The sequence below is a fragment of the Malurus melanocephalus genome, unplaced genomic scaffold (genome assembly GCF_030028575.1).
Source record: "Malurus melanocephalus ecotype Western Australia unplaced genomic scaffold, MMel_1.1 scaffold_451, whole genome shotgun sequence".
In the NCBI taxonomy this organism is placed as follows: Eukaryota; Metazoa; Chordata; class Aves; order Passeriformes; family Maluridae; genus Malurus; species Malurus melanocephalus.
In genome coordinates, this window is record NW_026623683.1 from 295,696 (window position 1) to 315,335 (window position 19,640).

Below are 19,640 nucleotides of genomic sequence, written 5' to 3' on the forward strand. Positions count from 1 at the left end.
ATTTTGATTTTGCAGTTCTTTCCTTCAGCATTGTGCCATCCTAACTGTGTGCACRCTTACAAATATTTTGACTTAATGGTTTCATATTTCTTCACCACAGTTACTTTGATAAAACTTGTATTAGCAGTATTAAAACTAATAATAACAACTAAWACTAATAATTTCACACAGGAGTAAGAAATGGCAGTAAATTATTGCAAATACTTTTGGACTTAAACAGATCTCCCCCTCTCTAAACACTRTTTGAGTGTCTGGATTTTCCATATTCATATTTCATAGAAGCCAAATAAAAGTGACTAAAGCATTTAACAAAAAAAAGTTTATTACCAAAATACAATATTAAAGTCAATACGTGACAAACTCCTGTAAAGCAAAATAAATTATTCTACCATTGTACAGTATTCCAGAAGGTAGTTAAAGTAGTACTACAGACTTTGCTTCATAGTTCCAAAGAGTTGCCTATCAGGAACACAATCCTAGAGAGAGCTTAAGGCATGCAGCTTAATGTGCTGGATAACTTTATAAAACAAAACTCATCCTATTTAATAAGATACAGTATCAGAATTAACTGCAGTCTTTACATGTCAGTTTTCTAATTTTTTTTTATACTTTGGCTATAAAAGCAGTGCCATAGTGTTACAATACCTTTTCTTAAAAAAATACATGTACCCATGTCCATGAATATCAAATGCAAATGTAAATTTCTATTAAATATATCTTAACAAATGTTACTTTGAGCACCAACTGTACATTTCTTCAAATGATTAAATAAGTGCTTATGAAAGAGGAAAATACAATAACTCTGACTGAATCCCACTCTRTTTTTCCAGGCCAAGCATAAATCGGGAAGATGAAATATGCACCCATTTCTCAGTACAGCCAAGTATGAATGAAATTTGCTGTTTAGTGGAATTATAGGCATTGCAACAAAGCTGCAAGTTACAGTTTGTATCACAGAATAAAATATAATTTAAACAGCATGTGAATAGCTGATCACCTGATAGTGCTGTGACCGAAGAGACAAAAATATTGTAAAAGCTTAAAGAAAGGTGAAATTTGCAGTGTYAGTGACTTTGAAATGTGCTTGAAATCCTTACAAAACATGCAACCAAGCCAGCCATACACTTTCAAAAGCAGATAACCTGAGAAWCAATTTGCTTTCAGAAAAACAAAGTCTATAATTACTTCACATGCAGAACTTCTGACAAAGTCCATGGGAATTGTGAGTGGGTAACTAATTGCAAGCAGCATGGAGACAGCTAAAAAAAGTAAAAGTAAATGTGTGCATATGGGAAAGAATTCTGTGTTGGCATTTGTTAGGACTGATAATGGTTTTTGGAGGCAAGTAGCTTTCTACTGTTTTACAGGAACAAAYGGTCAAAAAGAACAAAGCAACAGGATGGCAAAGAACAACTGTGAATAGACACATCCTGCTTAGTAATCCCATGACACTGATTCCTGGTGCACTGCACAGAATGCTGCAAGTGTGGCTTCCACATGCACCAAAGCTGTTAATTTTGATTCAAGGTTACTGGCTTTTAAAATCTCAGTTCACTGCCATCTCCTTAGTTTATGAAAGCAAGTTTTTAATTTTTTATCTTTCACTGAGCAACTTTAACAGAATTATCCCTTTACACAAAAGTAACAGTGTGGTAAATATTGTTTCTCTGAATACTGACTGGTAGTTTAGCATTAACAGGGATCTCACTGTCWTTTAATTTTCCCAACAAATGGGATTTTTGAATGAGAAGGTTGAGATATATTCCAGATAATGTAGTATTTTCACATTAATTCTATACTGAAAGCAAAACAGCAAAATCAGTAAGACAGTATGAACGTCCCATTAAAAGTTTATTATCTCCACATGAATTTGGGATCATGTAAATAAATAATGTATTTTCAAATGTAAAATCCATCAGTAGGAATATGAAAAGTAACTGTTAACTGAAAAGAATATATAATTAATTTCACATACGTATTTAAAGTATCTTAAAATTCAACACAAAAATGCTTTGACCTTATATCCAATTTTTCAAGTCAAATGTGTACTTTTTGCTATCTGTAAACAAAATAATATCTATTTAACCCAAAAGAAGAAGTCAAATTGAGGAAATCTCTTGAAAACGAATATCAGATGTACTCAAGTCTTAGTGCTTTTACCCTGGCCTTTGCAATTTGTGTTGCTTCATGAAGCTGTAACTTCTGCTCCTGTTTTCCTGGTTACCACTTCCAGGCAGTGCTAGCACAACACAGACACTCCATGTGCCAGCCTCTCACATTTACAGCTGCAGCTGATTYCTGCTGGCAGAAATGTGTAAATAAAAGAACCAGAAACCACTGTTTTCCTTAGAGTAAGGAACTTTCTAAGTGTTGAGATACTAAAAATCAGGTCACTGCATCCCTGTGTCAGCGCTAGGCAAGCTGCTGTGCACCTGCCATTCACTGAAAGCAGCAATACATGCCTGAACTAGAAAGTTTAAATCTGGCTGCTGAAGGGCTTCTTGGGAMGTGCAATTACCTCACTTGACGAACTTTCAAAAAATTAAGTAATTAGCCAATGTAATCAATAATCTTGACAAAGTTGCCAGGTAACTAGCCAGAACAATATTCTACACTATGAGTATCTACTACTGCCTACTGCTGTAACTGTAAAAACAACAACAAAAAAAAACATCCACACTCTAACTTCGGAAGCTAAAGGTTTCAAAAAGGTGAGATTTCTATGTGTTTCTTAGACAATAAAGTAATCTCTAATTCCCTTCATCAATCTGTACTATAGGCACTAGTAAAATTTATTCAATAAGYGACTGGATACAGCTTTGGCTTAAGACATTGTTTGCTTTTTTTTTAAAATATGATTTTCTACAGGAAGATTATCTTTCAGCTCATTATTTCTACAGCTACAGCTCTGACAGACAAGTGGGAAATTTGGCCAGCCAGTGGCATTTCAAAGATTGCCAAAGCATGTAGGCGTTTCTCAAAATCCCAATTTGTGCTCACCTACATCTTTTGGAATCTACAGAGATGTAATCTACATCACTTAGTGGAAATTATTGTTAATATCTTGTTCTCATTAAAAACATTGCTCATCCATACTGCAAAGTAATCACCACAAATGGAAAGTGACATTATAAGCTTTGCTTTCTTCAAATAATTCGGCTGAATTAAGAAACAACAGGTTATTGTTGTAAAAAAGAATCTGTTATACACTATAAATTGCAAAGATAGCAGTTTTGTAGTTAGGATCCAATCAGACAAATAGCTRTTAACAAAATGCTTCTAGGCCCTTCACCTCCTGCTGCTCTAAATCGATGGAAGGGATGGCAGTTTTTGTTGAAAAATGGCTTGTGAGTTTGTAAGGCCTTAAAAATAGACTGGGAAAAATGGAACTCCGGTGTGTGAACACAACACACACCTGCCCTGGCCCACCTCCCCTCTCCCCAGCTTCCAAAATCCAGGCAGGGGGGTTCACCAGATCATATTGTAACAACTTTTATCTGATCTGTTGCCAGATCATCTTTCAAAAGAGAGGGTAAAAAAGTTCTTTGCTGAATTACTTGGAAAACAACAAAGAGGGAGGAAGGAAGAAAAAAGCTTTTCAAGTGATTCAAAGTTTTCACACCTTTGGGTTTTAAAGTACTGTGCTAATGCTTTATTACTGACTAGAACCTGACAGGAAAAAAAGAAAACCCAACAATCCTACATTCTTGGCACCATATAAAGAAATAACACRTTAAAATGGATCGTTCTATTCTCCACACCTTATATTTATCTCTTAAATGATTCATCGGTCTCTGGTTAAAACACTGTACTCCTACTGAAACAAGAACTCAGGATGGGGGAGTCAAGTTTTGCTTGCAATTCTTCTCTTTAGCAAGTTTCTCAGGCAAAAATTAGCAAAGAAAGAAAATTTTCACTCTAGGAAATCCTCTCTTAACTTACTGCTTCACCTAGTTTGTATTCTGAGTCGCACTGTGGTCCTTGTTTAGAATGATGTTTATGATTTCACCCTCATGTTCTTTCATGTGATCCAGCAGATTTTCTTTGTTTGTAGACTCAAAACCACAAATGCAGCAGCAGAAGAGAAGAACACAGTATTCTGTGCCAAGATGGGGTAGAGTGGAGTTCTTATCTAAACTGCATGAGGTATTCATCAAGTTAGGTTTTTCATTTTCATCAGAACCTGAAATTTCATTCGTAGTCTGGTTAATTGACTCTGTAAAAGACACCAAGTTGTCTGAACTTCCCAGTATAGGTACTGTACTTTCATCTGTGCCTTCTAATAAGGTTTTTTCAGTGAGCTGTCCTTGAAACCTGAAACAATAATAAAACACAAAACAAATATTAAAATGCACAGCTGTTACTTTGTGATAGGAACTTTATTTTGGATCAGGGTTGGGTCTTTTGAAAGATAACAGGGCTTGATGGTAGATCAGACATACCTACTGCTTTGTGAAATTGCATCATTAATAGCCTTGTTCACTTGTTCATAGTTATAATTTTGGTCACTTGCATGTTTCCACATGTGGGACTTCAGGGATGGAGGATGGCTACATACATATCCACAGAGAGAACATCTAGGGGAAAAATGGACAAGGAAAAAGAGAAAACTTAGAAGCTGAATTTTATTAGTTTAATAATGGCTTCGTTCTTCCAAAGGGATGAGTAAGCAGAACCACATGAAYCTTCTTCTTGGTCCCCCTTTTTAGTTTCATAAGTAGGTCATGTTAGTTTGCAAAGTTTCATCCTGAAATTTAAGTCTATTTTTAGGGTGTGAGAATTTTTTAAGTCTGATTTTCCTGCTTTCTTAAGCAACTGAATTAAAATCTGATCTGTTTGGCCTGTTAGAACTGTTTGAACATTGCAAAAATGCAGTATTTCTGAGGAGTGCAGAAAAATGGCATCTGGCAGGCAGGCAGCRAGCTCCCTCTGCCACTGCTCAGAGCCAAGCAGGAGTTGTGTAATTAGCACTGATTATGTCAATTGAACTAATAACCTCTTTCCTGGTGTAGCAGGTATTAGTTTATCAAGGATCACAGAGYTGTTGAGGTTGGAAGGGTCCTCTTGAGATCACCTAGTCCAACCAGCCCTTCAAGCAGGATCAGCTACAGCAGCATGCTGAGGACAGTGTCGGGTTCTGAATATATCCACAGATCAAGATTCAGACAGGTGAACATTTTCTCTATAGAGTTTTCCATCAGCTCATGTACCACAGGACTAAATTTTCTATTTCCCTGTAAAACACCATCTTACACAGCAAAGAACAAAACCTTGAAGAATAAATCCTATTTACAGAGAGATGTAGCATATATTTATGGACAGAAATAACCTAAGACTGATCAAATCCTGTATAACCTTTTTCATGCATGAATATACATCAGAGGAGTTTTTTAAACATGTTTTCTAAGATGATAAATWAGTCACCTCAGCATGAAGAGGATGAATGATACTGCCTGACATCACCTCAGAGCAGGATCTGTCTTTTGGATAAAAAAGCTATTTTGCTCAGCTACCTGCTACTTTGGAAAGCTTCAGTTCCCCAAATCCCATGGAAAAGATGAGAATCAATCAAAGGTGACCTTGTGCTAATAAATTATAACTAGGAATGCATCTCAGTCTGTCTCATTCCTCARTSAGAGTCAGATGTTTTCTGCTCAAGCAATGYRATCCCAGTGTGTTACTATGATGAGTCTTWAAAATTACTACTGTATGAGTAAGTTTTAGTAAATTTTTGAGACCTGTTCAGAAACACAAGATGGCCTACATAAAACCACGTTATACACTACAATTCAGTAAGGTTTTATGACTTCTCCTAATGACAGTAGAATACAGTTCTTAARTGCCCTGCAAATAATCATATACAAGAACCTATTTCTGCACAGTAGAAGATTGCAGAGAACAGCAAAAATCTCCCAGGTTAGGTGGAAATGTGGTACATTACCTTGCTTACGTAGCAAGATAATTCAGCCCTGCTGGGAAACAACAGGCATGTCCTTCTAGCTGACTTTACTGCTTGATTTGGAATGCAGGATCCTATTTGTCTCTTTTCCTTCTAATTTGAGGCCTTACAGAGAAAATGGATGCTTTCAAAGAGAGGTGAGTTCATTCTCAGACTGAAAATCTTAATATCTCTAACAAGACTGTTACAAAATAAATCATTAGATAAGGCAGACCTTATAGTTAATTTATAGATAAAATTAGGCCAAAATAATTTGTTTCTATAAAACCTAAAGATCAACAAATATTCTTAGTTCCATTTAATGTGCACACTGGTCGTACCATACATGTGATTTTTCTGTGCCACTGACACAGTTTGGCTATTTTAGCATRCAGTTCAAATCAGATACAGAAGCTCCAACAGCTTTTAGCATGCTGCATTACAGTTAATGAGCATATATGTACAGTATAGGTACAGCATGTGCAACACTTCCTCAGAGAAATGAAATGATTTATCATTGAGTTTAGCAGTAGAAGCCTTTCAGTTCCATAGCATGAGCTGTCCCACTGCTTGACTTGTGCTGAATTATTAAACTTTACTGCTCAGGTACATTCCAAATTGATATACTGAGGAAACAATTATCTTGCAGCATTGGATAGACTCATTCCTTGGGGATCAGGGACCAGAGTGTGAAGGTTTTCAGTAATCTCTCGTAAGACTAAGAGCACTCAACAATTCTGTGGGAAGTATGACAGCTGAGCAAATAGAACTTAATGCTTGTAGGAACATTTTTGGGAAGAATGCAATGGAAGTACTTTTAAGTTGTAGAAGAAGCTTTTCTTGYGAAGAAACCTTTATGTGAATGTGTTATTTGGAGTCTTCATATTGCCTTTAAAATCTTCCACTACAAAATATTCAGARTATTTCTGWTTTTCTTTCCTTTCCCTTCCCTCCTTCTATTTTTTGTTGCAAATTAGAGGTAGACAATTACACATATTTGTGCCAACTTTCTCATACATATATACATATAAACCATCCACATCTATGGACAGACTATAAGGGACGCTCATCACTTAAGGACTATTCATACCAATTCTTAACTAGGTGATGCCAACCTGGATTCCAACTGACATGTATATGCAAAGACTGTGCCTAGACTGGGATATTAAACAAAGCCAGGGAACATTCCTGGATACTGGAATCTACTCATCTATAATGTTAAAAGTGCCACAGCATGATTTTGGCACATACAGTCTCCCAAACAATTCCAGGCATGCTTTGGTAATTAAAACAGTCCAAAAATTACTTGCAATAAGCAGTTTGTATGCAACCACCACATTCTGGAAAGCAAAAGCTGAATACTGTTCCAGGGGGAAGTCATGGACATGTTTGATCAGCCAGCATAAGAATCACCTGGGAATGCCACAGCAAATCTCTCCCTCAAAAAAACCCAAACAACTCCAAACAACTTTCTGGAASAAAGAATAAATCTAGAAGGGAAGGGAATAGAATCCAAACACTGCTTTAACGTAACAAAATCCCCACTATCAGCTTTTTGCCAAATGAGCCCCGTTACATACTTGTACTGTTCCAAGAGCTGCACTGCCTGATGCTCCTGGGGGTGCCGCCTCATGTGGCACTTCAAGCTATTCATATTTGTGGTGGCGAAGTCACACACGCGACATCTGAAGAGACAACAACAAGTGAACTAATCTGRCAATTCACTGCTGACACTGTTCCAAAACCAAAAATCTATGAGAAAGCAAAGGTACCTAGAAAGACTGCAGCTGAGGACTAACAATATTTACAGAAGTCCAAGTCATGATGTTGACCTGCTGTTGGGCAGTGAGAATCTTCTGCAGCCCAAAAAAGCCTGCACTTTTCAGCAAGAATCACTGGGCATTTAGAATATGTTTCTGCCTGAAATCTCTCTTGGGCACTTCTGCTGAKGTGGGTAAGCATCACTAAGTCCAAGGGAGGTGAGGATGCAGGTGGCTGGGTGCAGCTCTGTGAAAAGCACAGTGTGACCCTACAGGGGATGGAATGTATTTTGACAAGAGCTTTGCTGCTCAAAAGTATGTGTTCTTCTTAATGCAACAGCAATGTCCTCAAGACATTGTAAAAGCCAAACTAGTAATGAAACATCTAAGTTTCAGGGCATTATTGCTTAAAAAGAAGTCAGTGACAAAGACCAACATATTCAGATTCAAGTCCTCAAAGACAACTGTCACATCATGCTGTTAATTTATTTTTTTTTTTTTTTACTTCTGACACATATCTTTGTATAAAACCAATACATGAAGCAGTGTGGATCTAAATTTAGAGCCATGATTTTAGACCCTGAAGTATTTCACAAATTCCATGTTATTCATAAATATCAATATACTGCCATATGATCTTCCTGTATCTACCATATTGAACAGAAACCATCAAGGTCAGCTAAAACTCTTACGTATTTGCTAAAACTTTAGATGTTTCTTTTTTTGAAATAAATGTCCAGTTATAAAGTCTGATCTATATTGTGAAACAGTTTGAGACTGGAGGTTACTTGGCCTGAGAATCCTCACTATATTTTTGAAAGGATTTAATTGTGCAGTATTAAAATCCAGAACATATCAAATCTACAAAAACRTATCATTTAAGGCTGTACAGCTTAATTTCCAGCAAGTTTTGTCAGACAAATAATAACATGTTTACAGCTCTAAAAATGGCAGCAATACAGTAGGTTGCTGTTTGATACTATGGAATGCTTGAGGAATTCATGTTTCAGAAGGAGAAATACCATAAATACTGCATCATTAYGGTTTTCAGACTCTGGCTTAAGTATCCTGCCAGGTTTTCAGATTTGTCTAAGGGGTTTATGAAAAAATAATAAGAAARGCAAGGCAGATGGGTAGGTTTGTATTTAGTATGCAGCAGTCTGTACCAGCAATGGAAAATTTCCAAGGGTTCCTAAATCAAAACAGGCTGCTAACAACAGTTTGAAAACTTCCACGTACAAGGCACTCTACAGTATCTGCTGCTCCAACCTCACCAAGTAATAAATAATGGTAATAGTGAAGGTTCTGAGGAGAAAAACAATCTATTTGTATTCCACACTTGCTCTCTGAGTAAACATCTTGTGAATTTTTGCTGCTATTACAGGATATCATTATAAGGCACAAATCAAAATACAACATGTCTTCTGGGTCTGTTTACCCAAAAGTGAAAGTCCCTGCCTTAGCTCAGCATTTCAAGGTGTTGAGTTTCCAGAATTTACATTATCAGCTCAAAGAGTCTATTGACTCAGATCTGTTTTCTAGCCACTAGAGAGGGACAGAGATCCACACTGAATGAGCMCAGATTGAATTTGCRGGAATTTATGCTGCAACCAATAGGAAAATGCAGGATTCCTTTTCGCTGAGGACCACAGCTATAGTATTACATGTGATTTTAGATACCCAAGTTTCTATATAAATTCATATGATACCCTTGTAGAAAATTTATAAAATATGATCCTAAGTGAGTATGTTACTATTGTTTGATACCAGCGAAGAAGATGAGGCAATTGGTGACAAAGACAGAGTTTTGCCACATGTAGTGGCCCATGTGTAAAGCAGTAAAATGACAATGGAGAACATTTTGCAACAAGGCAAACCCAAAATGAACTTAGGCATGCAYAAATTTTGAGAAATATATTATTACTGTTGGCCAAAGTCCAACATTACAGTGTAATTATTCTCCTCTCCACATRTGAGTGCTTCAAACTGAAAACAAGCAGCAGACTGCCACAGCAAAACATACACTCTGGAAAAATTAGCAAATTTGCAGTAAAATAACACAATTGCAGTTCTTTACCAGCACCTTTCATAACTGCATGAACAGCTGAGTAACCCTACCAGAGATAAGGCAAGCATCAGGCAGCAGTGAGAGACACTCACCTGTATGGCTTATCAGAGTTGTGAATCCGTCTGTGGTTCCGGACACCCACGTAGGTTGTGCTCGTGTAGTCACACACATCACACCTGAACAGCTTCTGAACTGAAGACTTGTTTCCTGTGGGAAACAAAATCTGTTCTTTAAGAGAGCTGCACTGCATTATGAAACATGAATTAAGATTTTAAAGTAATACTTCTGAATGTCGATCATTATTTAATACTTTTAAAGTATTAAACAGGCAATGGTCATAGAGATARTAAAGGTATGGTTTATTTTACCATGCTTTTCTGCATTTGTCATTTACTKGAATTATTAAAATTTTAGGAGAACACATTCTTTCTCTCTGTGTGGACATTTCCTTTCTCCCTGCGGTTGGGTAAAACCCTTTATTACAGCAAAAGGTGATAAAATGTGGAACTGCTGAACCCAGCAGTTTCACTGCTTTGCAGAATGCACCAAATCAAAGGAAATGATGGAGATGRAGAAACGATGAGTTTCAAACGGGCAAACACAGAAAAGAAAAGCAAAAGACCTCCTGAAGCCTCTAAATCCTCTTTATCATCCAACATACACTCACGCTTTCTGAAAGATATGAGAGGATAAAAAATAGATATTGACCAGATGTCTTAATAAATAATTTGRAACTTCTCCAAATTACTAAAAAGCAATTGTAACAAAAGTAATTTTTTCCTTCCAGAATGAAAAAGACTCTTGAAAAATTAATGGTTGCAGAGACAAAGGCTAATGACTCCTTAAACATAGGAAAATGTGTGCCCATCAGTGCACAGTTAGAATGTTTTTGACATACAAGTGTGTAGACTTAAACAGCCCTGTTCCTGCTCCCTCACTGAATAATGGGACTGATTTGGGTTAAGATATTAACATTTGGGAAGAGGGATGGCATTTTTTATGCAGGTAATTTCCTCATTTCAGTCTATCATGCTGCACCTCATRCACTTTTTTTTTTTAGATTGGATTTTCTCATTATCAAAACAATTAAGAGTCATTATGGTAAAACTCTTTTAAGGAGGCATTTCTTTTTCCACAGGCAGGCACTGAATTATGCCAAAACGAGTCCTAGATATATTAATCCTATGGATAGAATCACACAGCTAACTTAAACAGAAGGGAAAATTACAACTAATTAAACTTTCACTTCAAAATTTAGCACTTTTGGTTCAAGATGCAAAGTAATTATGTAAGGCTGATAACCCCAGAGGGTTATTGTGAAGAATATACACTATGTCATATAAAATAAAATAGCAGACTGAATRCAAAGACTGTCTGAAATAAAACTGGAATATTTCTGTGTGTACCAAGATAACTGATAATGTATTTCCTATTTTTCATTTTAAAACATGACACAGTGCTCACYCTTTAGCATTCTCATAAGAAATAATATGGAAGTACATGTACAACAAGCACTCTTTGCAAGTCAACTTTAGAGCAAAAGATACTAAAATTTCTCCTACAATAAGCTCATACAGTAATATTTATTAGTTTTGTCTTTCCTTTAATGCAAATTATCAAAACAGTCCTAATTATTTACTTGAAGACTTTGGAATTGATATTTCCACATTATTCTTTCKTGAAAGCACACTGACATAGAAGACCTCAAGTGGATCAAGGACATTCACTGGGCTGCAGATCCATGGGAGAGCAGGGGCTATGCTCTGTTTGAAGGGTTTTCCATCTTAAGTTCTGCAGCTTTAGAATAAACTGCTGCCAAATGTATTTCCTGTTATGTATTTGGTATTTTAGTGGGCAGGCAGTGTAAAACCAACAGTATCTAATGAGATTTTTAAAGCATTATGCAAACATATTAGCTCCAGCATAGTTCTAAGAGGCTCACACCCAGCAGCACACACTTAGGAGCAATTATTTATACCAATCACTACTTTATATTTATTCCTGCCACAAAATGCACATAAATTATAATACATCATATAATCTCTTGCTGTTACAAAATAGCACTCATGTCCCTCACCCCCTCCACTGGCTTATTTCTTGCGGATTTGGGGCCTTTTTTGCTTTCTGGCTGGAGAATATCAGGTCTCCTCCAAGTGAATATGGAAATGACAGATCTTTGTTGCAGCAGYAGTAACAGGTGCTCCTGTAATGCTGCTTATTACCCTATTCCTTYATTATTAGACATTTACAATCTGATCATACCCAGTGTCATAATGCTCCTTTTAATTTATTATACAACCATGATGAATAAAGAGACTTTTAGGACTAACTATTTCATAAACAAGAAATGAAACTGTTCCAGCTCAGGCATCTTTCACATAAACAGATGCTATGCCATAAACTTCTTTGTTTTGTGCCGCTTTATAGGGATGACATCTGTTTGACAAGAGATTGCTGTACTGCAGTGGTGCTGCAATTTGATTATAAATTGGTTCTGAAATAATTTAAGCATTCCACAGTATGAGTTAATAAAAGTTTAAAAGGAGAACTGTTTYCATTCAAGCTACATTACTAAATTTCATGTGGGGTAAACAATCAATTWAAGTGCATGGTTGTAACACTTGTATAAGATAATAATGAGCAAAAAAAWTCATTAAAAACATCTCTAAATTAATTGAAAGCAGGCAGATTTCTTGAACAGGGGCTTCTCCTTCATGGAAGTTAAGTTASAAGATCAGGATACAAACTCTAAAACAACCTCATTAAACATACTAATTTCCAAAGCAGATAACACTCTTGATTTCCAGCCACAGTGCCAGGACTTCAGCTAGAAAAACACAGCATTTCCCCAAACCTGACATGATTCAGGCACTGCAAGGTAGTTATTCCTGTATGACATCTTTAARAACACTTATTTACAGCAAACAAAACACTGTCAGAAGTAATAGTCCAAGCTGTGCTTGTAGATATTTGTAACCTGCTAAACKAATAATGTTTTATTTCCTATCACTTCCATGAAAACATTTATGCTGTTTCTTCTGAAGAAAAGCCCCCCTAATCAATAGCAAACATTCCCACTCATAGCCAACACTCCCTGGCCATTTTCCTGTCTCCCCCTGACTTGGGAAGGCTCTCTCAGGTTCAGGTCCTGAATTCAATTTCCTGAATTCAAATGCCTCCTGCATTGATGAGAGCAAAAAGGAGCTGGGAAAGGTCATTCTACCTGGGGTTGATAAGGTGATTAATTGAAAGCCAAAAAAGGAGGCAGCGTGAGCTAAGAGAGCAGAAGGCAAAGTTGGGAACTCAACTGTATTTTGATGCATAACATGTTGTTTGGATAAATCATTGCTGCCCCACCCTGGCTCGTGCTGGTCAGTACCTTTCCTCACAAGGAACTGCATCCATTTCAACAACTTTTGCACTCACTGAGCAGCTGTAGAGGAGAGAATAGAGCCCAGAAATTTCCACTACAACCTAAGTACTATTAGAGCACACATTTTGCTGTCTAAACAAATGAAAGAGCACAGTTAGGACAGAAAACAGCTCTGTGCACAAAATGGAAATACTTCAGCTCACAGTTGTTCAGAGACTCTGTCTAATTACTAGTATTTTTCCATAATGCTCTAAAATTGCAACATACTAATAATTACAGTGTTGCCTTCACAAGAAAAACGCTGTAAATATTTTCAGTAGCTGTAACTCACCAGAGAAGAGGATGCATTCACACTGCAATGATAAATAGTGGGTCTCCAGGACACACAAGGGATTTTAAGGCCAAATTTTCTCCTAAACTTCAGAATTTGATTATTTTTCCCCCTATTTGATTACCTTAATGCATCAAGGGTTTGCTGGGTTTATTTTTGTTTTGCTCTTTTGTTGCTGTTTATGTTTTGAAAACAAACACTATTAAATTAGAAGCAGATACACAGTTAAACAAACACGAGACCCTAGGCAACCTGGTCTAGTGGGAGCTGTCCCTGCCCATAGCAGGGCTTGGAAAGAGATGAGYTTGTAATCCCTTCCAGCCCAAACCATTCTCTGTCTCCATGAAAATGCACACCTACTGTTACCCTGGCAACTATTACAGATACAGGTTGCATATTTAGAATGTCTTACATTGCCCTCACTAGGGCTAAAATAAATGACTCATTTTGGACATTACCATAATTAAACAGAATTTTCTAAACTCAGAAGGGATGGCATTGTATGCATATGCTGACAGCAAACTACATTACCATGGTGACTTKAAAAAAAGGCTTTCTTTTGTTTAGGTCATGGGGAAAATACTGTAGCTGCTGAAAAAAGGAAGAAAATATTTTCTYCTTAAAATACAGAAAAATATTGCATGTCAGTTGTTTTTCACAAGAAGAAATGCAGGGTTTAATTACTGAGGCTAAAAATGTTTTACCTAATAATAAATGCCACCTCAAGACTGACTATGGTAAATTTTGCACTCTGAAAAGAACATACAGTTAAGGTTATGAACAGGCATGAAAACATTTCAGCATGAGAGATCTTAAAACCTATTAAATCCAGTAAACAAGTAATGTTATGAGTAACTTTTTGTAATTTCAAGTGTAAATATAAACAGTACCTTCTCTGTCATCTGCTTCACTGGAAATTACTAGTTTGTTAGATGTAGCTGTAGAGAAGATATCTGGAAGACTGTGTTGTTCTCTTTCATGATTTCGCAGCTGGCTCTGAAAAAAACAGTTTMTAATGTTTAAAAACACACTACAAACATTGACTGATCACTTGGAATATTGCAATAATCTGTAACATTGTTACTCAAGTTTTAATGACAACTGATACAAAATGGATGTTAATATATATACAGACTATCCCTYAGGCAATTTTACTAGAAACAAAACAAAGTAAATATCATGAATTAGTAACATAAAGGATTGAAGAGAGTAACTAAAAGGATTGTAATTTGTGTTTATATAGACAACAAATTTCCTTTTTTCCCCATTCCCACAGACAAGTGGCCCCAGTTCTTCCTCCAAAATTATTATACTCCAAAATCAGCATTAGATTAGAGGCCTGTGTGAAAATTAACTCAATTTTTGTATYGCCTACTGACTCAAGAATACACCAGTTCCTGCTTCTACTTGCTTGGGGAGGAAAAAGAAGAGTGAGCCTTTTGCTACCCTATCAGTATGTTTTTTCAAACTAGGACCAAATATGGGAAAATTTGCACAACCACTGCCTCCAAGAGGTTCAGCTGTGCAGCCAGGTACTGATGCAATTTCTATTGTATTCCTGAGTACATAGGAACTCACTCACTAATGCTTAAAACAGCAATTAGGAAAATGGCAGAAGTATATTATTCTACTCTGGTACATAATCTTTCAAATCACAGCTCTACAAAACATCCAGAAAACACAACAGTGGAAAAAAAGAAAATGATYTCTGCTTCAATGTGCCTCATGTTACCTCCAGCTGCCACTACTCTATGTGTACACTCACAACAGGAAGGCATGTTTGAACATTCTTTTAAAGTTTCAACTATCAAGTTCTTTSATGTTTTCATTTCTTCCTGCAGTTGCTACATGTGGGCAGAAAACCAGCACAGTATTATTATGTCCATAAGATAATTCTCAGGAAAAAGAGATGTGAGGAAGCAAGTTTATTTCAGTGGGTAACCAGAATAAYTACAGTTGAACTGTATATTTGGCAAGTGCTGCTGGTAATAATCCCYACTTGTAATGTTGCCTTGAAAGGCCAGCTTTTAATAATGACACAGACACGGTTAAGGGGATAAAAAGGGTTTTACCTCGGTATTTGGGATCCCAGGTGCACAACTTGGATGGCAGAATGCACACACGTGTACAGCACGGATACAAGTTTTATAGGTTTCAGGAATTGGCATATCTATCTAGGATTCCCCAATAAGAAACTTCACAAATGCAGTAATGTCCCCCTATTCTAATGAATCCCCCCCTGGATGGGGCCAGAGCCCAGTTTGCACAAGATGTTCTGGACAGAAGGCTTCACCCAAGGCTGGAGCTTGGGTTTAAGATAACACAGGGCACACTGACTCCTTCCTCAGGATGTTTGGTCCCTCTGCCCAGCAAAATGCCTAAACTAAGCTGGAATATCAAGCTTCAGGAATTACAAGCATGTGGGCTAAGGGGTACAGGCGGATACATAGGGGGTACAGAAGCGTAAAGGGAAAAGCAAAAATCATCAGGCATCAGTAATTACAATGAAGCTAGGATGTCAGCCTGAATTAAGTTAGAAAGAGGGATCACCAGTTATTAGAAAAGCAGCGAAATAGGTTAGTTAGCTGTCCTAGACGGGCACGAGAGGGGCTGTACCTTATAATGGAAGGACTCGTCGCACTGCTTGCACTGGTACATGCGAGTTTTGCAGTGGTTGATCATGTGGCTCTCCAGGTCCTTGCTGTCACCGGCGATGTGCTCGCAGATGGGGCACTGGTAGGGCTGTCTCTGGCGATGGACCCGCAGGTGCTGCTTGATGTAGCCCTTGTTGCCACTGCTGTAGTGGCACAGGCGGCAGCGGTAGGGCCGCTCGGCGCTGGGGATGAACTCCACCAGGTTACTGCCGCCCACGTTCGCATCGCCGGCGTTTTGGCATTGGGCATTGTCTTGTAATTCTTTCAAAATGTCATCGTCAGAAGCGTTCTGATCTGTCCTCTCCTTCAGTTTTTCAATGACAGTGAGTAGTGACATGCTGATGCCCATTTTAATTGGTGCTTCTGATARCTCTGGCCTGTCTTTCTTTATCTCAACTATTGCACATTCACTTTGGTTTAAGCCATTGAACTCCTCTGAAGGATCCTTAAGTGAGGATATCACTTTAGAATGAGCCACACAGGAGCTATCAGCTCCTCCCTGTCCTGCACCTGCATCCACAGCATCTTCTCCAGTCAGAGCCCTGAGGCTGGACCGTGTCAGCTCTGCAGCTCTAATGGGCATTGTAACAAGAGCTTCTGCTGCTAAGGAGTGCAGTCGTAAAGACTCTGAATTTGTCCTCCTCCGTGCAGGAGGCACGTTTTCATCAGCTGTTATGTTTTTATTAGCACTTATTTCATTATCTTTTTTCTCGGTGTTATTCCATTCTATTATTACTTCTTGAATTGCATCTGAATGATAAACTTCATCAGGTTCTTCACAGGTAACAGAGGACTCCTCTGAGATCAATTTTTTCTCTGTTTCAATGTCAGTGTTCATTAAGAATGGCTTTTGTAAGACATTTTCTTCAGCACCTGGCAAACGCTCTACTATGACATTAACRTGACCCTTTTTATTTGGACTACAAYTGATGATCTTCTGTGCTGATGACAGTAGGCTGTCAGTTATCAAATTGTCTGGTTCTGTATCYGATACAGTCTCCTCTACAACCTCTGTGGTAGGAGAATGCACCACAGACTCACTTAATATCTCTTCCTCTTTTACATTTGCTCCTGTGGGTGACTTACATGACAGTTGCTCAGAATTGCAAATCTGAAGCTGAAGAGAAGGCTCACTATGGATATCAAGTTCACTGTTTTCCARAGAAAGGACAACGGTATCCACACTGTGAGGCGTGTGAGTTACAACTGTCTCTGACAAGCTGGTGGTTTCATTTTCCTCCTCAAAGATAGGGTAGGAGCAATCAACCTCCCCTGCATGTTTCCAAGCGTGTGTTTTCAACATCCTCTGCTGCCCACAGGTGTACCTGCAAATTAAACACCTGTACATGCCATACTGCTCGTACGTGTACCATTTCCTCCTACCCATTTCAGGCACGGATGCAGACTGGGTTGTATCCTTACATTCCAGGTTTCCTGTCTGATCAGTCCCTGATTTGACACTTCCTTCCACTGGCCCTTGCAGAAATGAGCTTGTGACATTGACACCCTGCTGCACTTTTGTCTGGGTGCTGTTTTTACCACCATTCTCGTGGTGATTTTGGAAGTGGGATTCAAGTTCTTCTTGGCTTTTGGAGGCAAAATGGCATTCTGAGCACATTAATATCACTTCATTTTTCTGCCCATGTTGTTTTATATGTTCTTGTAGAGTTAAGAGAGAAGGTGACAGAAACTTGCAGAGACCACATTGGTAGCATGTCACCTTTTTTTTGCTTTGTGGAAGACATTCAGTCACAAAATAATCTGCTTGTAACTCTTCAGTCTTTTTAGTAGCAATCACTGAGAGCTCGATTGCTTTAGCTGGGATTTCACAAAKATCGTCAGCATCCAAGGACTGCGCAGAAGCATCAGCATGGGAACGTTTCTTCCCTATTAAAAGGCATCTTTGTGACTTCTCACTTTCAACTATTTTGCTCAGCTTCTGGATAACGTGGATGAGGGGGTCAGTTTTACATTTTCTCTGATCTTCGCTGCTCTGCAGTGTTGGGCCAATGACTGTTTCAGAAATCAGCACAGCCTCCTGCTCCCCAATATTTGGCATCAATACTGCAATGCTGCTTCCTTCTTCCATAATACCTAGGAGAAAAGAGGTTATAAAAATAAAGATTTATACATGCACAATAGTGAAAAAACAACCCAGTACTATTTACATTTCTCTCTCTACTAAACATGAAAGTCTAATTCCACTAACTTCATAAAAATTCTCAGAATAGCTATAGAAATAGCCAAAGATATGGGGGACATTTAGTGGATACTGTGGATGCTATTCAATACAGCTGGACAAAATAATTCCAAGAGAGCCTCCAACAGGCTGCCTCCAAGTCGTASAAGGGCAAGAAAGGTATTTTCAAGTGTAAGCTGAAGAACAGTGTTACAGCTGTTCTYTTTTTCTTTACAAGCACTACACACAGTTAAACATTAAAATACCAATCAACAGTAACTGGAATATTGATGTTTAAAAGCACAGTAYAATATGAAGATATTCCTAACATAAATACACCAATGCTCCTAAAGCAAATGACAATTTGCAAYGATATAATTTACAAAAATAAGCAGATTTTTCCTTGAAATGTTAGGAGAAAAAAGTAATTCTGGTATTTACTTGCATTAGTCATTTCACTATGACTATTTTAAAGACCATTTAAATGTCAAATCATACTTCTCATTATAAATGTCATTCTCTAGAAAACCTACTAATTGCAGCTGCTTGTACAACTTCTTAATTGTAGGGAAAATCAATCGGTACTAAAGCTATAAAGAGCAATTATTTTCTGTTTTGAGAGAAAGCTACAGGAAGTTACTATTTCCAATTATTCCTCCTTTAAAAATATCAGGCCATAAACCACAGGCAATAATGTGGTAGTGTTGGAGGTTAAATTAGAAGCCAATGTATAAAAATTTACATGAAAACATCCCTTGTGATGTGGGCAGAGCTGTGGGTTGGGGGATGAAGGAGCTGGACAAAAATTACAGTTAAATTTACTTCTAAAAATGTTTACACATCACCTATTTTAGTTAGGGTAACTACATATGTACACATATATTTTATACAAAATTTTTATATACTATGTAAAAAACTAAGAACAGAAAGAGGGATACTTATCAGTCATGCTTGAAAAATTATGCTAAATTAATTCATGTGGATTTAAATTTCATTTTGCAAGATACAGAGGCCAAAAAAAAATTTGCAAAACTAGTCCTAAACACCCATGAAGTCCACTCATTTCTCATTATGGATTTAGCATACGGAATTATAATGCACAGACACATGAGAGCAGGTTCTGTGGTGCCCCTTTCACACTACAGAAATACTCTGGGTAGAACTACTCAAATTACCTTCATCTGCCATTCAACTTGCAATTCAGCTTATCATCAGAACTATCAACACAAGTAAAGGTGATTTTTTAGTATCATCTGCACCTCATGTTAAATACTTCAAGTTGAAAACTATTATTTGAAAACCACCCTAATGCAGTTATATAAAAACACTTTGCTGTT

General features: G+C 37.5%; 1 protein-coding gene across 2 annotated transcripts; it reads right to left on the reverse strand.

Annotated features, from left to right (window-relative positions):
- Nucleotides 1-304: 304 nt before the first annotated feature.
- On the reverse strand, nt 305-18,238 carry ZNF507 (zinc finger protein 507). 2 transcript variants are annotated; one of them, XM_057380382.1, is made up of 6 exons: nt 16,087-18,238; nt 14,361-14,466; nt 9,859-9,973; nt 7,519-7,623; nt 4,443-4,577; nt 305-4,314 (listed from the first exon to the last, which is right to left on the reverse strand). In XM_057380382.1, exons 1-6 carry the CDS (start codon nt 18,211-18,213, stop codon nt 3,951-3,953), a joined length of 2,952 nt encoding a protein of 983 aa, XP_057236365.1. In that variant the 5' UTR covers nt 18,214-18,238; the 3' UTR covers nt 305-3,950. The 2 variants fall into 2 exon arrangements, with proteins under 2 accessions (XP_057236365.1, XP_057236366.1); XM_057380383.1 differs by lacking the exon at nt 7,519-7,623.
- Nucleotides 18,239-19,640: the final 1,402 nt, after the last annotated feature.